The sequence below is a fragment of the Bos taurus genome, chromosome 5, assembly GCF_002263795.3.
Source record: "Bos taurus isolate L1 Dominette 01449 registration number 42190680 breed Hereford chromosome 5, ARS-UCD2.0, whole genome shotgun sequence".
In the NCBI taxonomy this organism is placed as follows: domain Eukaryota; kingdom Metazoa; phylum Chordata; class Mammalia; order Artiodactyla; family Bovidae; genus Bos; species Bos taurus.
In genome coordinates, this window is record NC_037332.1 from 108,216,707 (window position 1) to 108,229,284 (window position 12,578).

The following is a 12,578-nucleotide window of genomic DNA, read 5'->3' on the forward strand; positions in this document are numbered from 1 at the left end:
ATGGGTTTAGCCACTTGATCCATCCGATCCTGGCAGGTGTGACCTCAGGTCAACACAGTTCAACCTGTGTGTGTAAATTTATTATTAAACGTTTTTGAAGAACTCTTGATCATTTAGAGAAAAAATTTTCTGACACTTTGCTTTTTCATGAGTTTTGTGAAACCAAGACTTTTTATGTATATAGTCTTAGATGCTAAAAACTAAATTTAGGTTTTTCTACATTTACAATGATGCTGGAAATAATTGGGGCCAGTTGACTTAGAGTCCTGAAGTTTGGACCAGAGCTGAGAGGAAAACATTATAATCTGAATATAGACATGTCTTTGAAGACCAGAGGAATTTCGGGGAGAGGGTGGCAGAGTCTAAACATTTATGGATCTACTTTTAGAGCCCAGAAAATTTTAATCAGTGTTTGAAAACTGGTGAAGAAAAAGCCAATTGAAACATTAAACCCATTCTAGTAATCACTGTCTCAGTAGAGTTAGAGCAAAGGAATACAAATGATACATTTTGGTTTCCAAAAGCAAGTTTTTCCCTTAAATCTCAGAGTTGAGTATTCAGTGTCAGCCACTAGGGATTTTTATATTTATGGATCAGTGGGGTGCTGTAGGTAACTTGAGTTTTTGTTCTCCCTTCTGAACCAAGAGTAGAGAGTAAGGCAAATAAAACTCTCCAGTTTAAGAGCTAACAGGTGGTGAATAAATAGGACACTTATTTGCTATAGACTATGATTTACTGAAGGAAAAGGAGTGGGTCATAAAATTATTATGAACCCGTATTATCCCCTAGAAGTGTGTCTGAGCGAAAGGGGCAGGCTCCCTGAGTCACCCCACCCACCGCGGCCAAGCTTCTGACTGTCCTTGATAAACCCGCCTGCCTGTATTTGGTGACACCGGATTCTATTTCTTGGAAGCAAGTAAGCAGACAGTTGAGAATGCGGTGTCCTGCCACCTTGCTTGTGTGCTTTCCCTTGTGGAGAAGGCTTTTCTACAGGAATAGGGGGAATAAATAAAATCATTTAGGCTTCAGAGAGTGTTTGTGTTTGGCGTCTCTTTTATTCCAGCCTTCAGTCGTTGCTAGTCTACAAGCATAGTCTGGCACATGTGGACATAGAGGTCTTTTGTGGGTCATTTTTTTTTGTTTGTTATGTTTTGTTTATCATATGATCTAACACCAACCTAGTGAGCCATTGCTAAGATGTTTGATTTAGGCATTGCCCTTGTCAAGCTTATAAACAAAGGTGTCTTTGACTAAGCTTTGACCTTGTTCTTCCTGCCTGGAGTTGAGCGGGGAGGATACCTGTTTGGTCGGCATTTGGCTGCCCTGCAAGTTGAGCCGCAGGTGCAGTGTAATGGAGGCACAGCGCCTGGGCCCAGTCTTCAGAGGCCAGAGTGTGTGTTTAGAAACATCGGGGGAAGTCGCTCTGACACTGTGTACCGGTGTCACTGGTAAGAGCTAGTAACTGCTCGTGTGATAACACAGTAGCTCTCCTCATACGATCACAGCAGAGCCGTTTGCAGGCTGTGAACTGCCTGGAGGGAGGTGAGGATTGGTTTCCATCTTAGAAAATAAAGTTCTCCCCAAGTAAAGCCGAGTACAGCATCTGGTGACTGATGAGTTTATTTTGCTGCACATTAGGAACCAGCAGGGGGAGGGCGGGTGAGCACAGGCCCGGGGTCGGGAGGAGCATGAGCGCCATTGTGAGGGGTCACTGCTGTTCTCGGTTTATCGTCCCACCCCGGTGGAGTGCAGGGAGGGGAGGGTGTGGCGGGCACGGTGGCCGGCAGGTGGGTGCCAGGGGAAGCCCTAGGTGGACGTGCTTCTGCCTCCTCCTTGGCGTCTGTTTGGCTCAGCAAAGGCAGGTTAGTGTAGGCGGAAGTGATCTTACGGTGTGAGCTCGCTGGGCTGAGATGTGAAAGGAGCAGGGTAATGAGGCTGGCGTGTCTTTTAAGAGGGGCTCCCCCACCCCCATCCCTTTCCTTTAGAGCCTGAGGGGAATGGCAGCGAGGAAGAGGGGCCTAAAGGGCGGGAGGCTGCGCTCCTTGGTGGTTCCCCAGACCTGAGCTCTCGGGTGGCTGCTTGTGGGGATTGCACGCCGCCTTTGGGGTGGGGATGCTGGGGGTCATTTCTGTGGATCCTCGTAAGTTCCCATACTCTGGTCCTCGCTTTATAAACGAGGACACTGAGGCTTGAGGATTTTTGTAGTTAATGAAGGCTCCTTCAACTGGGTAATGACAGAGATCCAAGGTTTTCCTACCCCTTTGCTCTTTGTATTTGATTATATTTGCTGGGATTGGAAGAGAAACCAAAGGAGAGGGAGGTAATTTTAGCAAGAGGTACCTAAGTGTGATTCTTCGTTTTTCCCCTACCAACAGGAATATTAAGTATAAAAATGGTCTTACTTATTAATACAACAGGGATTTTTCCTGGTATATATGGTAGTTGAGTTGATAAAGAATCCACCTGCAATGCATGAGACCCCAGTTTGATTCCTGGGTTGCGAAGATCTGCTGAAAAAGGGATAGGCTACTCACTCCAGTATTCTTGGGCTTCCCTGGTGGCTCATCTGGTAAAGAGTCTGCCTGAAATGCGGGTTTGATCCCTGGGTCGGGAAGATTCCCTGGAGAGGAGAAAGGCTACCCACTACAGTATTCTAGCCTGGAGAATTCCATGGACTGTATAGTCCACGGAGTCACAAAGAATTGGACATGACTGAGCGACTTCATGGAGAAGGGAATGGCAACCCACTCCAGTTTTCGTGCCTGGAGAATTCCATGGACAGAGCAGCCTGGTGGGGTACCGTCCATTGGGTCACAGAGAGTCGGACACTACTGAACGATTAACACAAAGTCTGTAGTGAAGGATGAAGGAGGAGCTTCTGTATGGGCAGAACTTCAGTCGCTCATCTTGCCTTGGCCAGACCGAAACAGAGCTGGAAAGCACTTTCTTTTCCTTCTTGGCCATGTCTCGTGGCTTGCCCATGTCAGTTTCCTGACTCAGGACTGAATCCAGGCCTTCCCCAGTGAAAGCACAGAATCCTAACCATTAGGCCACCAGGGAAGTCGCCTGGGTATTTTCTGTAACTTCATTTGCTCTTTCCTTTTCCTTAGAAAAGCTCCCCTACCCCAATAAAAAGAATGTATTTTTTCCTCAGTCAGTTTTTTCAGAATATAGGCCATATGCCTTTGAATGCATTTGTCTTTCTAAAGATAGTTTACTTTATCTCATTGTAAGGCAATGTGGTAAGAGATAGCCGTCAATGTTGCTAAATCGACAGTTAAACCCACAGAAGTATTTGCTGATCCTCTTCCAGGTCTGGGAAGGTCGATGGCGAGTGATCCCTCACGACGTGCTACCTGAGTGGCTCAAGGATAACGACTTCCTCCTGCATGGACACCGGCCCCCCATGCCTTCTTTCCGGGCCTGTTTTAAGAGCATTTTCAGAATACACACCGAGACAGGCAACATCTGGACACATCTCTTGGGTATGTTGAGTAGTAATGATGACTGTGACCATTCTGGTCCTCCCCACTGCTGTGTTTAAGGGTAAGGACAGGACTTAAAAAGTGTGTTTTGAATTTGCAGTTGCTGTTTACTGGATTGCTAGTGATGCAGTTCCTCCGTGGTTGTCTCTGGTTGTCTCAGTTTACACTAGGTTTTCAGACATGTCCTTAAACCAGGCCAAGGAAAAGGCACTGCAGAATTGGCTGTAATATTTTAATGAGCATGAAGAGGAAAGTAGTTATTTCACAGAAGTAAGTTGACTTTTAAAAGTCATTCCTCATGGCCAGTGAACATATGAGAAAGGTGCTCAATGACATCGTGAGTCATTTGAGGAAGTGCAGTGAGATACCACTTCACACTGACAAGAAGGGCTGTTATCAAGAAAATGGAAAGTGACGGGTCTTTGCCCGGATATGGAAAGATTAGAACTCTCACGCATTGCTGGTGGCTTGGAAAATGGCGCAATCTGTATGGAAAACAGCTTGACAGTTCCTCAGAAAATTAAACGGAGTTACCAGCAATTCTAGGTATATACCCAAGAGTATTGAAGACATATTTCCACAAAGGTGTGTACATGAATGTTTTTAGCACCTTTATTCATCGTAAGGGGAAAGTGGGAACAACCAAGTATCTATCACCTGACCTATAAATAAAGTGCAGTATATGGATACTGTATTTGGATTCAGTGGAGTATTATACAGCCCTGCTGAGAATGGGCGACAGCACGGGCTAGCCATGAAAACCTTGTGTGACGTGAAAGCAGCCGGACACAAAGGCCGGGCGCTGTACGATCCATACACACGAAGTACCCCAGGTAGGGAAGTCCACGAGCTGCAAAGTCCAGTAGATCAGTGCTTGTTAGGGTTGTTGGGGGGCGGGGGCGGGGTGATGGGCGATGGCTGAGCAGGTGTGGGGCTTCTTTTTGGGCCAGTGAAAATGTTCTGAAATGAAATAGTGACGATCGCACAACCTGGTGAATGTATTGAGTAGTCTGGCTTTTCCCCGTTTAATGTACGTATCTTACCACATGTTTGATTTCCTCTGTTCCTCCAAGTTCTCCAGAATCAGAGAGTAGATCAGAGTAGAGAATCAGATCGAGTTTGTTGCTGACTTCTAACTTTACTAAATGATCACACAGAATCACTTAGCAAATGTTTTAACTTCTTAATTTCTGTGTTTGTCTTGTGTTAAGTAGCCTTTCCCTAAGCAATAAGAATGTAGTATCTTACTGTGAAGAACAGTTTAAAAATGGTTTGAAATTGCCCAAATAGCATTTCACTGTCCCTAACTCCTGACTCTGTGGGCCAGCTGGTGAGGATCAGAGCTGCAGGTGGTTGCTTAGAGCGGTTGGTGGAGACAAGCTGTATTTCCTAGCAGAGTTTAGAGGGGTCAGCGTTCATTGCAAAAGAAACTGCCGAGTGGGCCTTTGAAACCTGGCTTCAGCACATGTGCCAAAAACATTATAAATGGAATTTCTTATGGATCTAGAGGTAGAGGTGGGCTTAGTTAGCAGGCCTTGTCTGTTTTCTTTTTGGATTAATCACAAGTTACCCTGTTATACTGAGCTTGTGAAGCTGAGGGGCATGTGATACCAACAGTGTCTGGAGCAGACCAATGTTTTGGATAAGATTTAGTTGTTCAGAAGAATTTTGATTCAGATGTCAGGACTGAAAATGTAATTGATACATAACGCTCTCTTCAGAAAGTAGTAATCCTGGCTTTCTTCCATCCTCTTCTCTAGGTTGTGTGTTCTTCCTGTGCCTGGGCATCTTTTATATGTTTCGCCCCAACATCTCCTTTGTGGCCCCCCTGCAGGAAAAGGTGGTCTTCGGATTATTCTTCCTGGGGGCCATTCTCTGCCTTTCTTTCTCATGGCTGTTCCACACAGTCTACTGCCACTCAGAAGGGGTCTCCAGGATCTTCTCCAAGTAAGTATCTGCAGAGTCCCTGTTTGGATCCATGGCCCAAAGCCCGTGGGCTCAGGGAGCGCGTCCAGCAGCGCTGGCAGGGCCCTCAATGCCGCCTGCCGGGCACTCTTGCCTGGAGCCTGTAGTGGGCAGCGATGTTCAACAGTAAATGGATTTTTTTTTTTCCCTATCCTAGACTGGATTACTCTGGTATTGCTCTTCTGATTATGGGAAGTTTTGTTCCTTGGCTTTATTACTCCTTCTACTGTAACCCGCAACCTTGCTTCATCTACTTGATTGTTATCTGTGTTCTGGGCATCGCAGCCATCATCGTTTCCCAGTGGGACATGTTCGCCACCCCCCAGTACCGGGGCGTGAGAGCAGGTAAGAAGCCCAGGCTGGGGTTCCGTGCTGCCAGTCTGCACAAGAGGGCCACTGTTGGCCAAGCGTCAGGCTAGGCGCTTGTGATGCAGAGGTGGAGAAGTCACAGTTCCTGTTCTTGAGGGGCTTGTAATCTTGGGGTGTCCCTGCTCGTCTCACAGCATCAGTGGGGGTGGGTGCTGAGCTGATGCATCTGGTAGTACCGTGTACATGAGTCTAGGGCTGTACATGGTCCTTACAGCTGTGGCTCCATAACTTTTATGAAATAATGGTTCCTTTCTATGTATTTTCATTTTAAAATGTGTAAAAAAAAAAGAGTCTTTACTCCCAAACTGATGGTGTTATAGAGATAGCACACACCTTCTCTGGTACAGGATGAAGAGGGTTTTATGTTCAGGATCATGCCTGTTTGGTTGGAAACCAGCCAAAAGCCCCTTCCTTCCGGTGCGAGGGCCTGGCTGGCCCCGCTGGAGCCAGGGCTGTGCCCTCAGTGTTTTTGCCTCTAGTACCACACCCAGTGCCTGGCGAGAATGAACAGGAAGTCCTAAAAGGGGTGCTCGTCCTTTCAGTCTTTTTGCTTTCAATCATCTTGTATTAAAGCCCAAGCCACAGTTTACCTGCACTTCCTGTCCATGGGGTGCTTGGTTGAGGCACACACTTCACGGTGGCTGTAGGCCCCGATTACCTTTAGGCTGTTTCTGATCGTGACGTTTTCTTTTTCAATCCTAGACACGTCTTTATAATACATAAGTAACATAAATTATACAACTTGGACAAAATGGTACTTAACCTTCAACTTGACACAGTCTGATATGTTTTATTTCAGTTCATTAAAAAAAAAAATTGGTGATCCAGACTCAGTTCAGTCTTATAACCTAGGGCATGTCCAGAAGTTTGCAGATCACTTGCTGTAGAGGGTTCGAAGGCAGTCCGACTGTGGGGGGGCCATGCTGGTGGACTTGGGGCCCCTCTCTCTCTCATCGCCCGCCCCACCTCACTCTCACCCCGGGGTGTCCGTTGTCTCAAGGAAGGATAAAGCTACAGAAGTGCTCCGTACTGTAACCTGCGTCTTATAAAGAAGCGCATATAGGGTGTTGTAAGCCAACTACTTGAGTTGTTGGTTCCTGAGGCATTCAGCAACACATCACTCCAAGCTCCTTGAGGACTGCTGATTTGTGGAGCCAAGGCTTTTTCAGCAGGAGGCTCTCTCTTTGCCTTTGTAAATAGATCTCTTTTTAGAACGTAGCCGTGCTGAATTGCATGGCAGAATCCCAGGGTTTGAAGAACCTTCTTTTTCCTTTCAAACTAGAAGCTAATGTTATATCCTGCTTTTGAGATGCTCAGTTTACAGAGTCACTGGCATCGTGCCAAGTTGTTCCTCCTTTCTTTCTCCTTGTCTCTGTTGTGTCCTTGTGATTCCCAGGAGTGTTTCTGGGCCTCGGCCTGAGTGGGATCATCCCCACCTTGCACTACGTCATCTCGGAGGGTTTCCTGAAGGCCGCCACCATCGGGCAGATCGGCTGGCTGTTGCTCATGGCCGGCCTATACATCACGGGGGCGGCCCTGTACGCTGCCCGCATCCCCGAGCGCTTCTTCCCCGGCAAGTGTGACATCTGGGTAAGTGTGGTCAGCAACTGGGGGCGGGCAGGGTTCACTGTCTTATCTGTCCATCTGTGAGTTAGTTACTGGCACCCAGGGAAGTGACATGATTGAGGAAGTACCCTTGCCCCAGTTTCCCTCTGAGTTGTGTCAGCGTGGTGAGTGCAGGGCTGAGGGCGAGCCCTGCAGGGGCAGCCCCTCTGTGAGGCCCACCGCCCCGTGATGGGCCGCCAGTGCCTTCTCGGGACCGGTCCGGGAGCTCGGGTGCTCCTTACTCAGCGTGCTGCCTTCAGGGCAGGCGTGGAGTCGTCGTCCCCCTGTCCCCGTGCCGGGCGGCAGGTTTTCAGGCCTCCTCCGTTTGGTCTCGTGTGTGGGAGGAGGGGGACACACTGGGTTTTTACCCAGGTCATTTTCAGCACCAGAATTCTGTGTGTGGTTGGAAGGGAGGTGGGATAACCAGACGGTTGTTAAAGGTAAACTGAGAGGAGGAAAAGGTCAGGGGAGAAAATGCAGGGGACCAATGGGCAGCCTGGTACCAGTCCACTCATGAGTCCCGGTCCGTGGCCTGTTAGGAACCAAGACTGCACTTCCGGAGCTGAGCGGTCAGGGAGGGAGCGAAGCTTCCCTGTGTGCACGGCTGCTCCCCATCGCCCTCATGACTGCCTGAGGCCTGCCTTCTGTCGGGTCAGCGGCCCCTTTAGATCCTCACAGCAGCGAGAGCCCTGGCCCTGAAGGGAAGGTGGGGTATCCTGAGATGGCCAGAGTAGGAGTAGAGTGCACAGGAAACACAGCGCGTTGCTGGGCCCCGGTGCCAGTGTGCGCTGCGTCCCGAGCTTGGGGCCGCAGCTCCGTCTCTGTGGGGACAGCGGGCCTTCCCCTCAGCAGAATGTGCTGTGCCTGCTGGGTGCTCTGAGACCAGGGACGCCTGAATTTGAGCCGCCGCCCCACCCCTGCCCCGGCTCCGCGTGGTCTTCGGGATCTTCTGCCGACGTTTAGTGACGTCTCGCCCTCCCTGCTTCTATCCCCAGTTTCACTCTCATCAGCTCTTCCACATCTTTGTGGTGGCTGGCGCGTTCGTCCACTTCCACGGGGTCTCGAACCTCCAGGAGTTCCGTTTCATGGTTGGCGGAGGCTGCAGCGAAGAGGACGCACTGTGACAGCGGCCAGAGGCCGGGGACGTGACCCCCACTGGCCGTGACGCCAGTGCCAGAGGAGCCCCACAGTGCGGGGCTTCATGACGCCCCAGGGCTCCACGTGGTCCGCAACTGGGAAGAGAAAACAAAAATAAATCACACCTCACAGGTGGAGAAGACGCGAGATGGCCCAGCCCTGCCTTGTTCTTGGGTCTGGCCAACGGAGGGCACTCGCGCCGCGGGCACGCTGGCCTCTGCGCTTGTAGCCATCAGCTGGAGGCGCCTCCTCCTCCCTCCTCTCTCCTTAGAAATGGTGACACCGACCAGTGTTGGCGAACATTTATTATGTCCTCTGAGGGGTGGCAGTGTGATTTTAGATGCCCTTTTGGGAGAACAAAGAAATTAATGTAAATAAGATTTCTAACTTACTGTTTAAATAAAAATTTATATAAATGTTTAAACCACAGGGCTAGGGGAGGGAGGGAGGCTTTTGTATAGAACGAAACACGCGAGAGCCACACGCTGTTCCAGTTTTGCACACGTGACCGCCGAAGGATCAGGCGACAGCCCCAGAATGTATGACGCCCAGCGCCCCGGGTGCCTTCTGCCGACGGGGACAACCTCGGGCTCCGGGGCAGCATTGTCCCGCCCCGCCTGGCGACTCTGGAGAGCGCGAGGCGGGGACGGCGTGTTTGCTGGGGGAAGCGGGGTGTGTGAGATCGAGGCAGTAGTGACGTGTCAGAGTTTGAACAACTTGTTTGTGCCACCTACCCAGGAACGTCACTGAGGCTGGTGGGGATTGGGGGAGTGCCTGCAGGGCTTCCCGCATCCTTTGTGGTTGCAGGGGTGGGGATGAGGTGTCTGCAGTGGAGCTCTGGACCACTCTGTATGAGTCCCTCAGGAGAATCACTGCCTTACCTCCCCCTCAGCCCCTGCCCCCTGCCAGGAGAGAGACCACCTTCCCTGGCACCATAGCTCCTGGCCTGAGGCTAGCCGCACAGGGGCCCAGGGCCTGCCAACTGTGGTGGGGGAGAGTCTCCCTGTGGTGCTGTCCTGGTGCCTGGGGGCTGGGCACGTGAACACAACCTCACCCCCCTTCACCCCCACCTCCCCGATCAGGTCTCCAGGAACAGGGAAGCCAGCAGCACACCTCAGGCGAGAGCCCTTTACCCACCAGTGCTGGGGTGACCAGCACCCAAGAGCCCAGTTTTCTAGGGGTGGTGTGGTAGGAAGGTTTAGAAGGAAGTGATACATTACTGCCAGGGAGTCTGGTTGGCTCCTTGAAGCTGTGTCTTTGAGGAGCTGCTCAAATAAGGCTGCTTGAGCCCCAAAGGTGTCCTGCGGGGGTGTCAGAGTCTGGTGTGGAGGGTCTGGCTCCTGGGAGGCCTGCACCTGCCCACATATCCCCGAGTCCATTTTTTACTCTCAGCAAAAACTTGTGATGGTTGAATCGCACCTGGAGCGGCAGCCGTCACACGTGAACAGGTCCTGAGCTGGGCTGGCCGCCTCCACCAGTGTTTGTGAGCGTGGGAAGGTCTCCTGTTTACTCAGTGTGGGTTTTTTTCTTGGTTAGGTGTCTCCTTTCCCCTGTGTCTCCAGCAAAACCTGGGAACCAGGAAGCAAGAATCTTTTGTAGAACTTGGGAGTATTTTGGTCCTGAGTGAGGGCACTGCCCCCGGTGCTGGGCGTGCTGGTGCCGTGTGGACAGGTGGGAGAGCAGTATTACCCCTCCAAGGAGCACGGCCCACGAGACAGTTCCCCACTGCACCCCTGGGAGGAGGCTCCCTGGGCTTCAGGATGTCCCCCAGAAGCCAGCCTTGCGTCCGGTCACCTGCCCGGGGAAGCGGTGTGTTACATGCGGCCCCCGGGACACCTCCAGCAGTCCGGGGCCCAGCCGCCCCCCACACACCCCCCCCAAAGAGGAGCTGCACCTGGCTCAACACAGCACAAGCACTTAGAAAGTGACGTGATCACCAACCAGACGTCCCCCCACCCCGACCCCGTGACAGCCCCCACCCCGGCCCCTCCCTGGGAAGCGGGTGTGCACCCACCTCCGTGTGTCCTCGAAGCCCTGGCCTGCCTCACACACGCCTCTGCCTGCTGGGAACCCCACAGGTCGGCGCCTGGATGCCTTACTCTCAGCAGTCAGAGGCTCGCTTGCTCTGTGCAGATGTTCGTTTTCTCTTCGGGCCCTTGGCCTTTTCGGACCTCTGCAGCTTCATCCTCTCACCCATTGAAGAGTGGCCTTCTCAGTATTTCCCCCTTCCCGTTTATAAATTGTCAAAGCCACAAAGCACATTTTTGGGGATCATAGACGGCTGGGATTTCAGAAGGGCATTTGTGCGATGGCCCCATTCACCATGGGATGTCCCTCCTCGCTGTATTCTCAAACTTCTAATAAAAAAACCAAGTGGAATATGAATGTTTTTTGTTGTGCCTTTTTTTTTTTTTTTTTTTAAAGAAAAAACTGCCTCAGCTTCCCTCTTCATAGCTTTTGGTACTTCTTAACTTGAAGCCTTCATTTAGATACTGAAGCTTAAATTTCTGGAAACATCCCACTCTGAGTGCTGGAGACCATTCTGAAAAGGCTGTCTGTGGACTGACCAACAGATAAAGCTCTTGTGAAATTATTAATAGTCAGGATTCTTTGGCCACAAAGGTATTTTCTATACCGAGTACAACATCTCAGGACGCTTTGGGGTTTGTCACTCACTGGGCTACCAGTTTTTTGAAGGTCATATTGTATACTGTGGTTTCCCCAGTGTAGTGTTGAGAGTGCGAAAGTTGAAGGTGTTCTCTGGCAGTTTTAATTAGATAAATCTTGTAATTTGTATATTTCACATTTCCATTTAATTTTCCTAACGTGTTAATGATGGCAGGCAGGATGATGATGAGTTAATAAAGAGGGTCCCTGGTGGCTCAGAGGTTAAAGCATCTGCCTGCTATGTGGGAGACCTGGGTTCGATCCCTGGGTTGGGAAGATCCCCTGGAGAAGGAAATGGCAACCCACTCTAGTATTCTTGCCTGGAGGATCCCATGGACAGAGGAGCCTGGTGGGCTGCAGTCCATGGGGTCACAACGAGTCGGACACGACTGAGCGACTTCACTTTCACTTTCAGTATAAAAACCAGTGCTCATGCCCAGCTCAAGCCTTCCCGGCCCTCCTTACACTTTGATCATAACTGGGGTCCCAGGCACAAGAGTGGACGGGAGAGCCAGCTCCAAGGGGCAGTTACTAATTTATCATTAGAGGTACCAAAATAACACGTAAAGAACGCATCCTACAAGGGGGCGCGTGAGAGCACTCAGCACTTCACGTGATTGTAACCAGCCCCCAGTGAGCAGATGTGTTGTTTCACTTGTGTTTTGTAGGTGAGATTAGGAGAGGTGAGTCTGACTCTTGCGACATAGTCTACACTAAGAGGGAAATTCAGGTCTCATGTAGGGACTTCCCTGGCTGCCCAGTGGTTAGGACTCTGGGCTTCCACTGCAGGGGTTGCAGGTTTGATCCCTGGTCGGGGAACTGAGATCCCCTTGCTGCACGGCACGGCCAAAAATAAAAGCCTCGTGTGTCTTGACTGAAAGTTTTGGGGGTTTGTTAACCTCCTATGTAATTTAAGAGAAGAGAGGAGGTCCCAGCCCTTTTTGCCTTGGGTTTATTTAGTTTTTTTCAGGGGAATTTCCAGCATTTGGATGCATTCTGATTTTAAGTGTAGGAATAGGTTTTTTGCATAGGGAACCTGGAGGGTGGGACACTGGGTCGTGTCCTGCTTTATTTTTTATGTGGGCCATTTTAAAAGTCTTCATTATTGAGTTTGTTACGGTGTTGCTTCTCCTTTATGTTTTGATTTTTGTGGATGCGAGGCATGTGGGACCTTAGTCCCCAGCCAGGGATTGAATCTGCATCGGAAGGCCAGGTCTTACCTGCCAAGGAAGCCCCTCCCGTCCTGCTCGAGGCCTACAGACACCCCCTGGCTTTCCCGAGTCCTTTCCTGAGCTGTCTGTAGGCGCCCTTTTCACGGTGATACCCGTGGTGCCGGAAAGGAAGTGGATG

The 12,578-nt window shown here is 50.5% G+C and overlaps 1 protein-coding gene across 3 annotated transcripts in view; it reads left to right on the forward strand.

Annotated features, from left to right (window-relative positions):
• ADIPOR2 (adiponectin receptor 2) overlaps positions 1 to 10,946 on the forward strand; it is a 46,854-nt gene extending 35,908 nt beyond the window's left edge. For 2 of the 3 annotated variants that reach the window (XM_059886144.1, XM_005207230.5), the window contains exons 4-8: positions 3,314 to 3,485; positions 5,246 to 5,432; positions 5,608 to 5,795; positions 7,216 to 7,409; positions 8,420 to 10,946. In XM_059886144.1, coding sequence (XP_059742127.1) covers positions 3,314 to 3,485; positions 5,246 to 5,432; positions 5,608 to 5,795; positions 7,216 to 7,409; positions 8,420 to 8,548 — 870 coding nt within the window. In that variant the 3' untranslated portion in view covers positions 8,549 to 10,946. 3 annotated transcript variants of the gene reach the window in all.
• Positions 10,947 to 12,578: the final 1,632 nt, after the last annotated feature.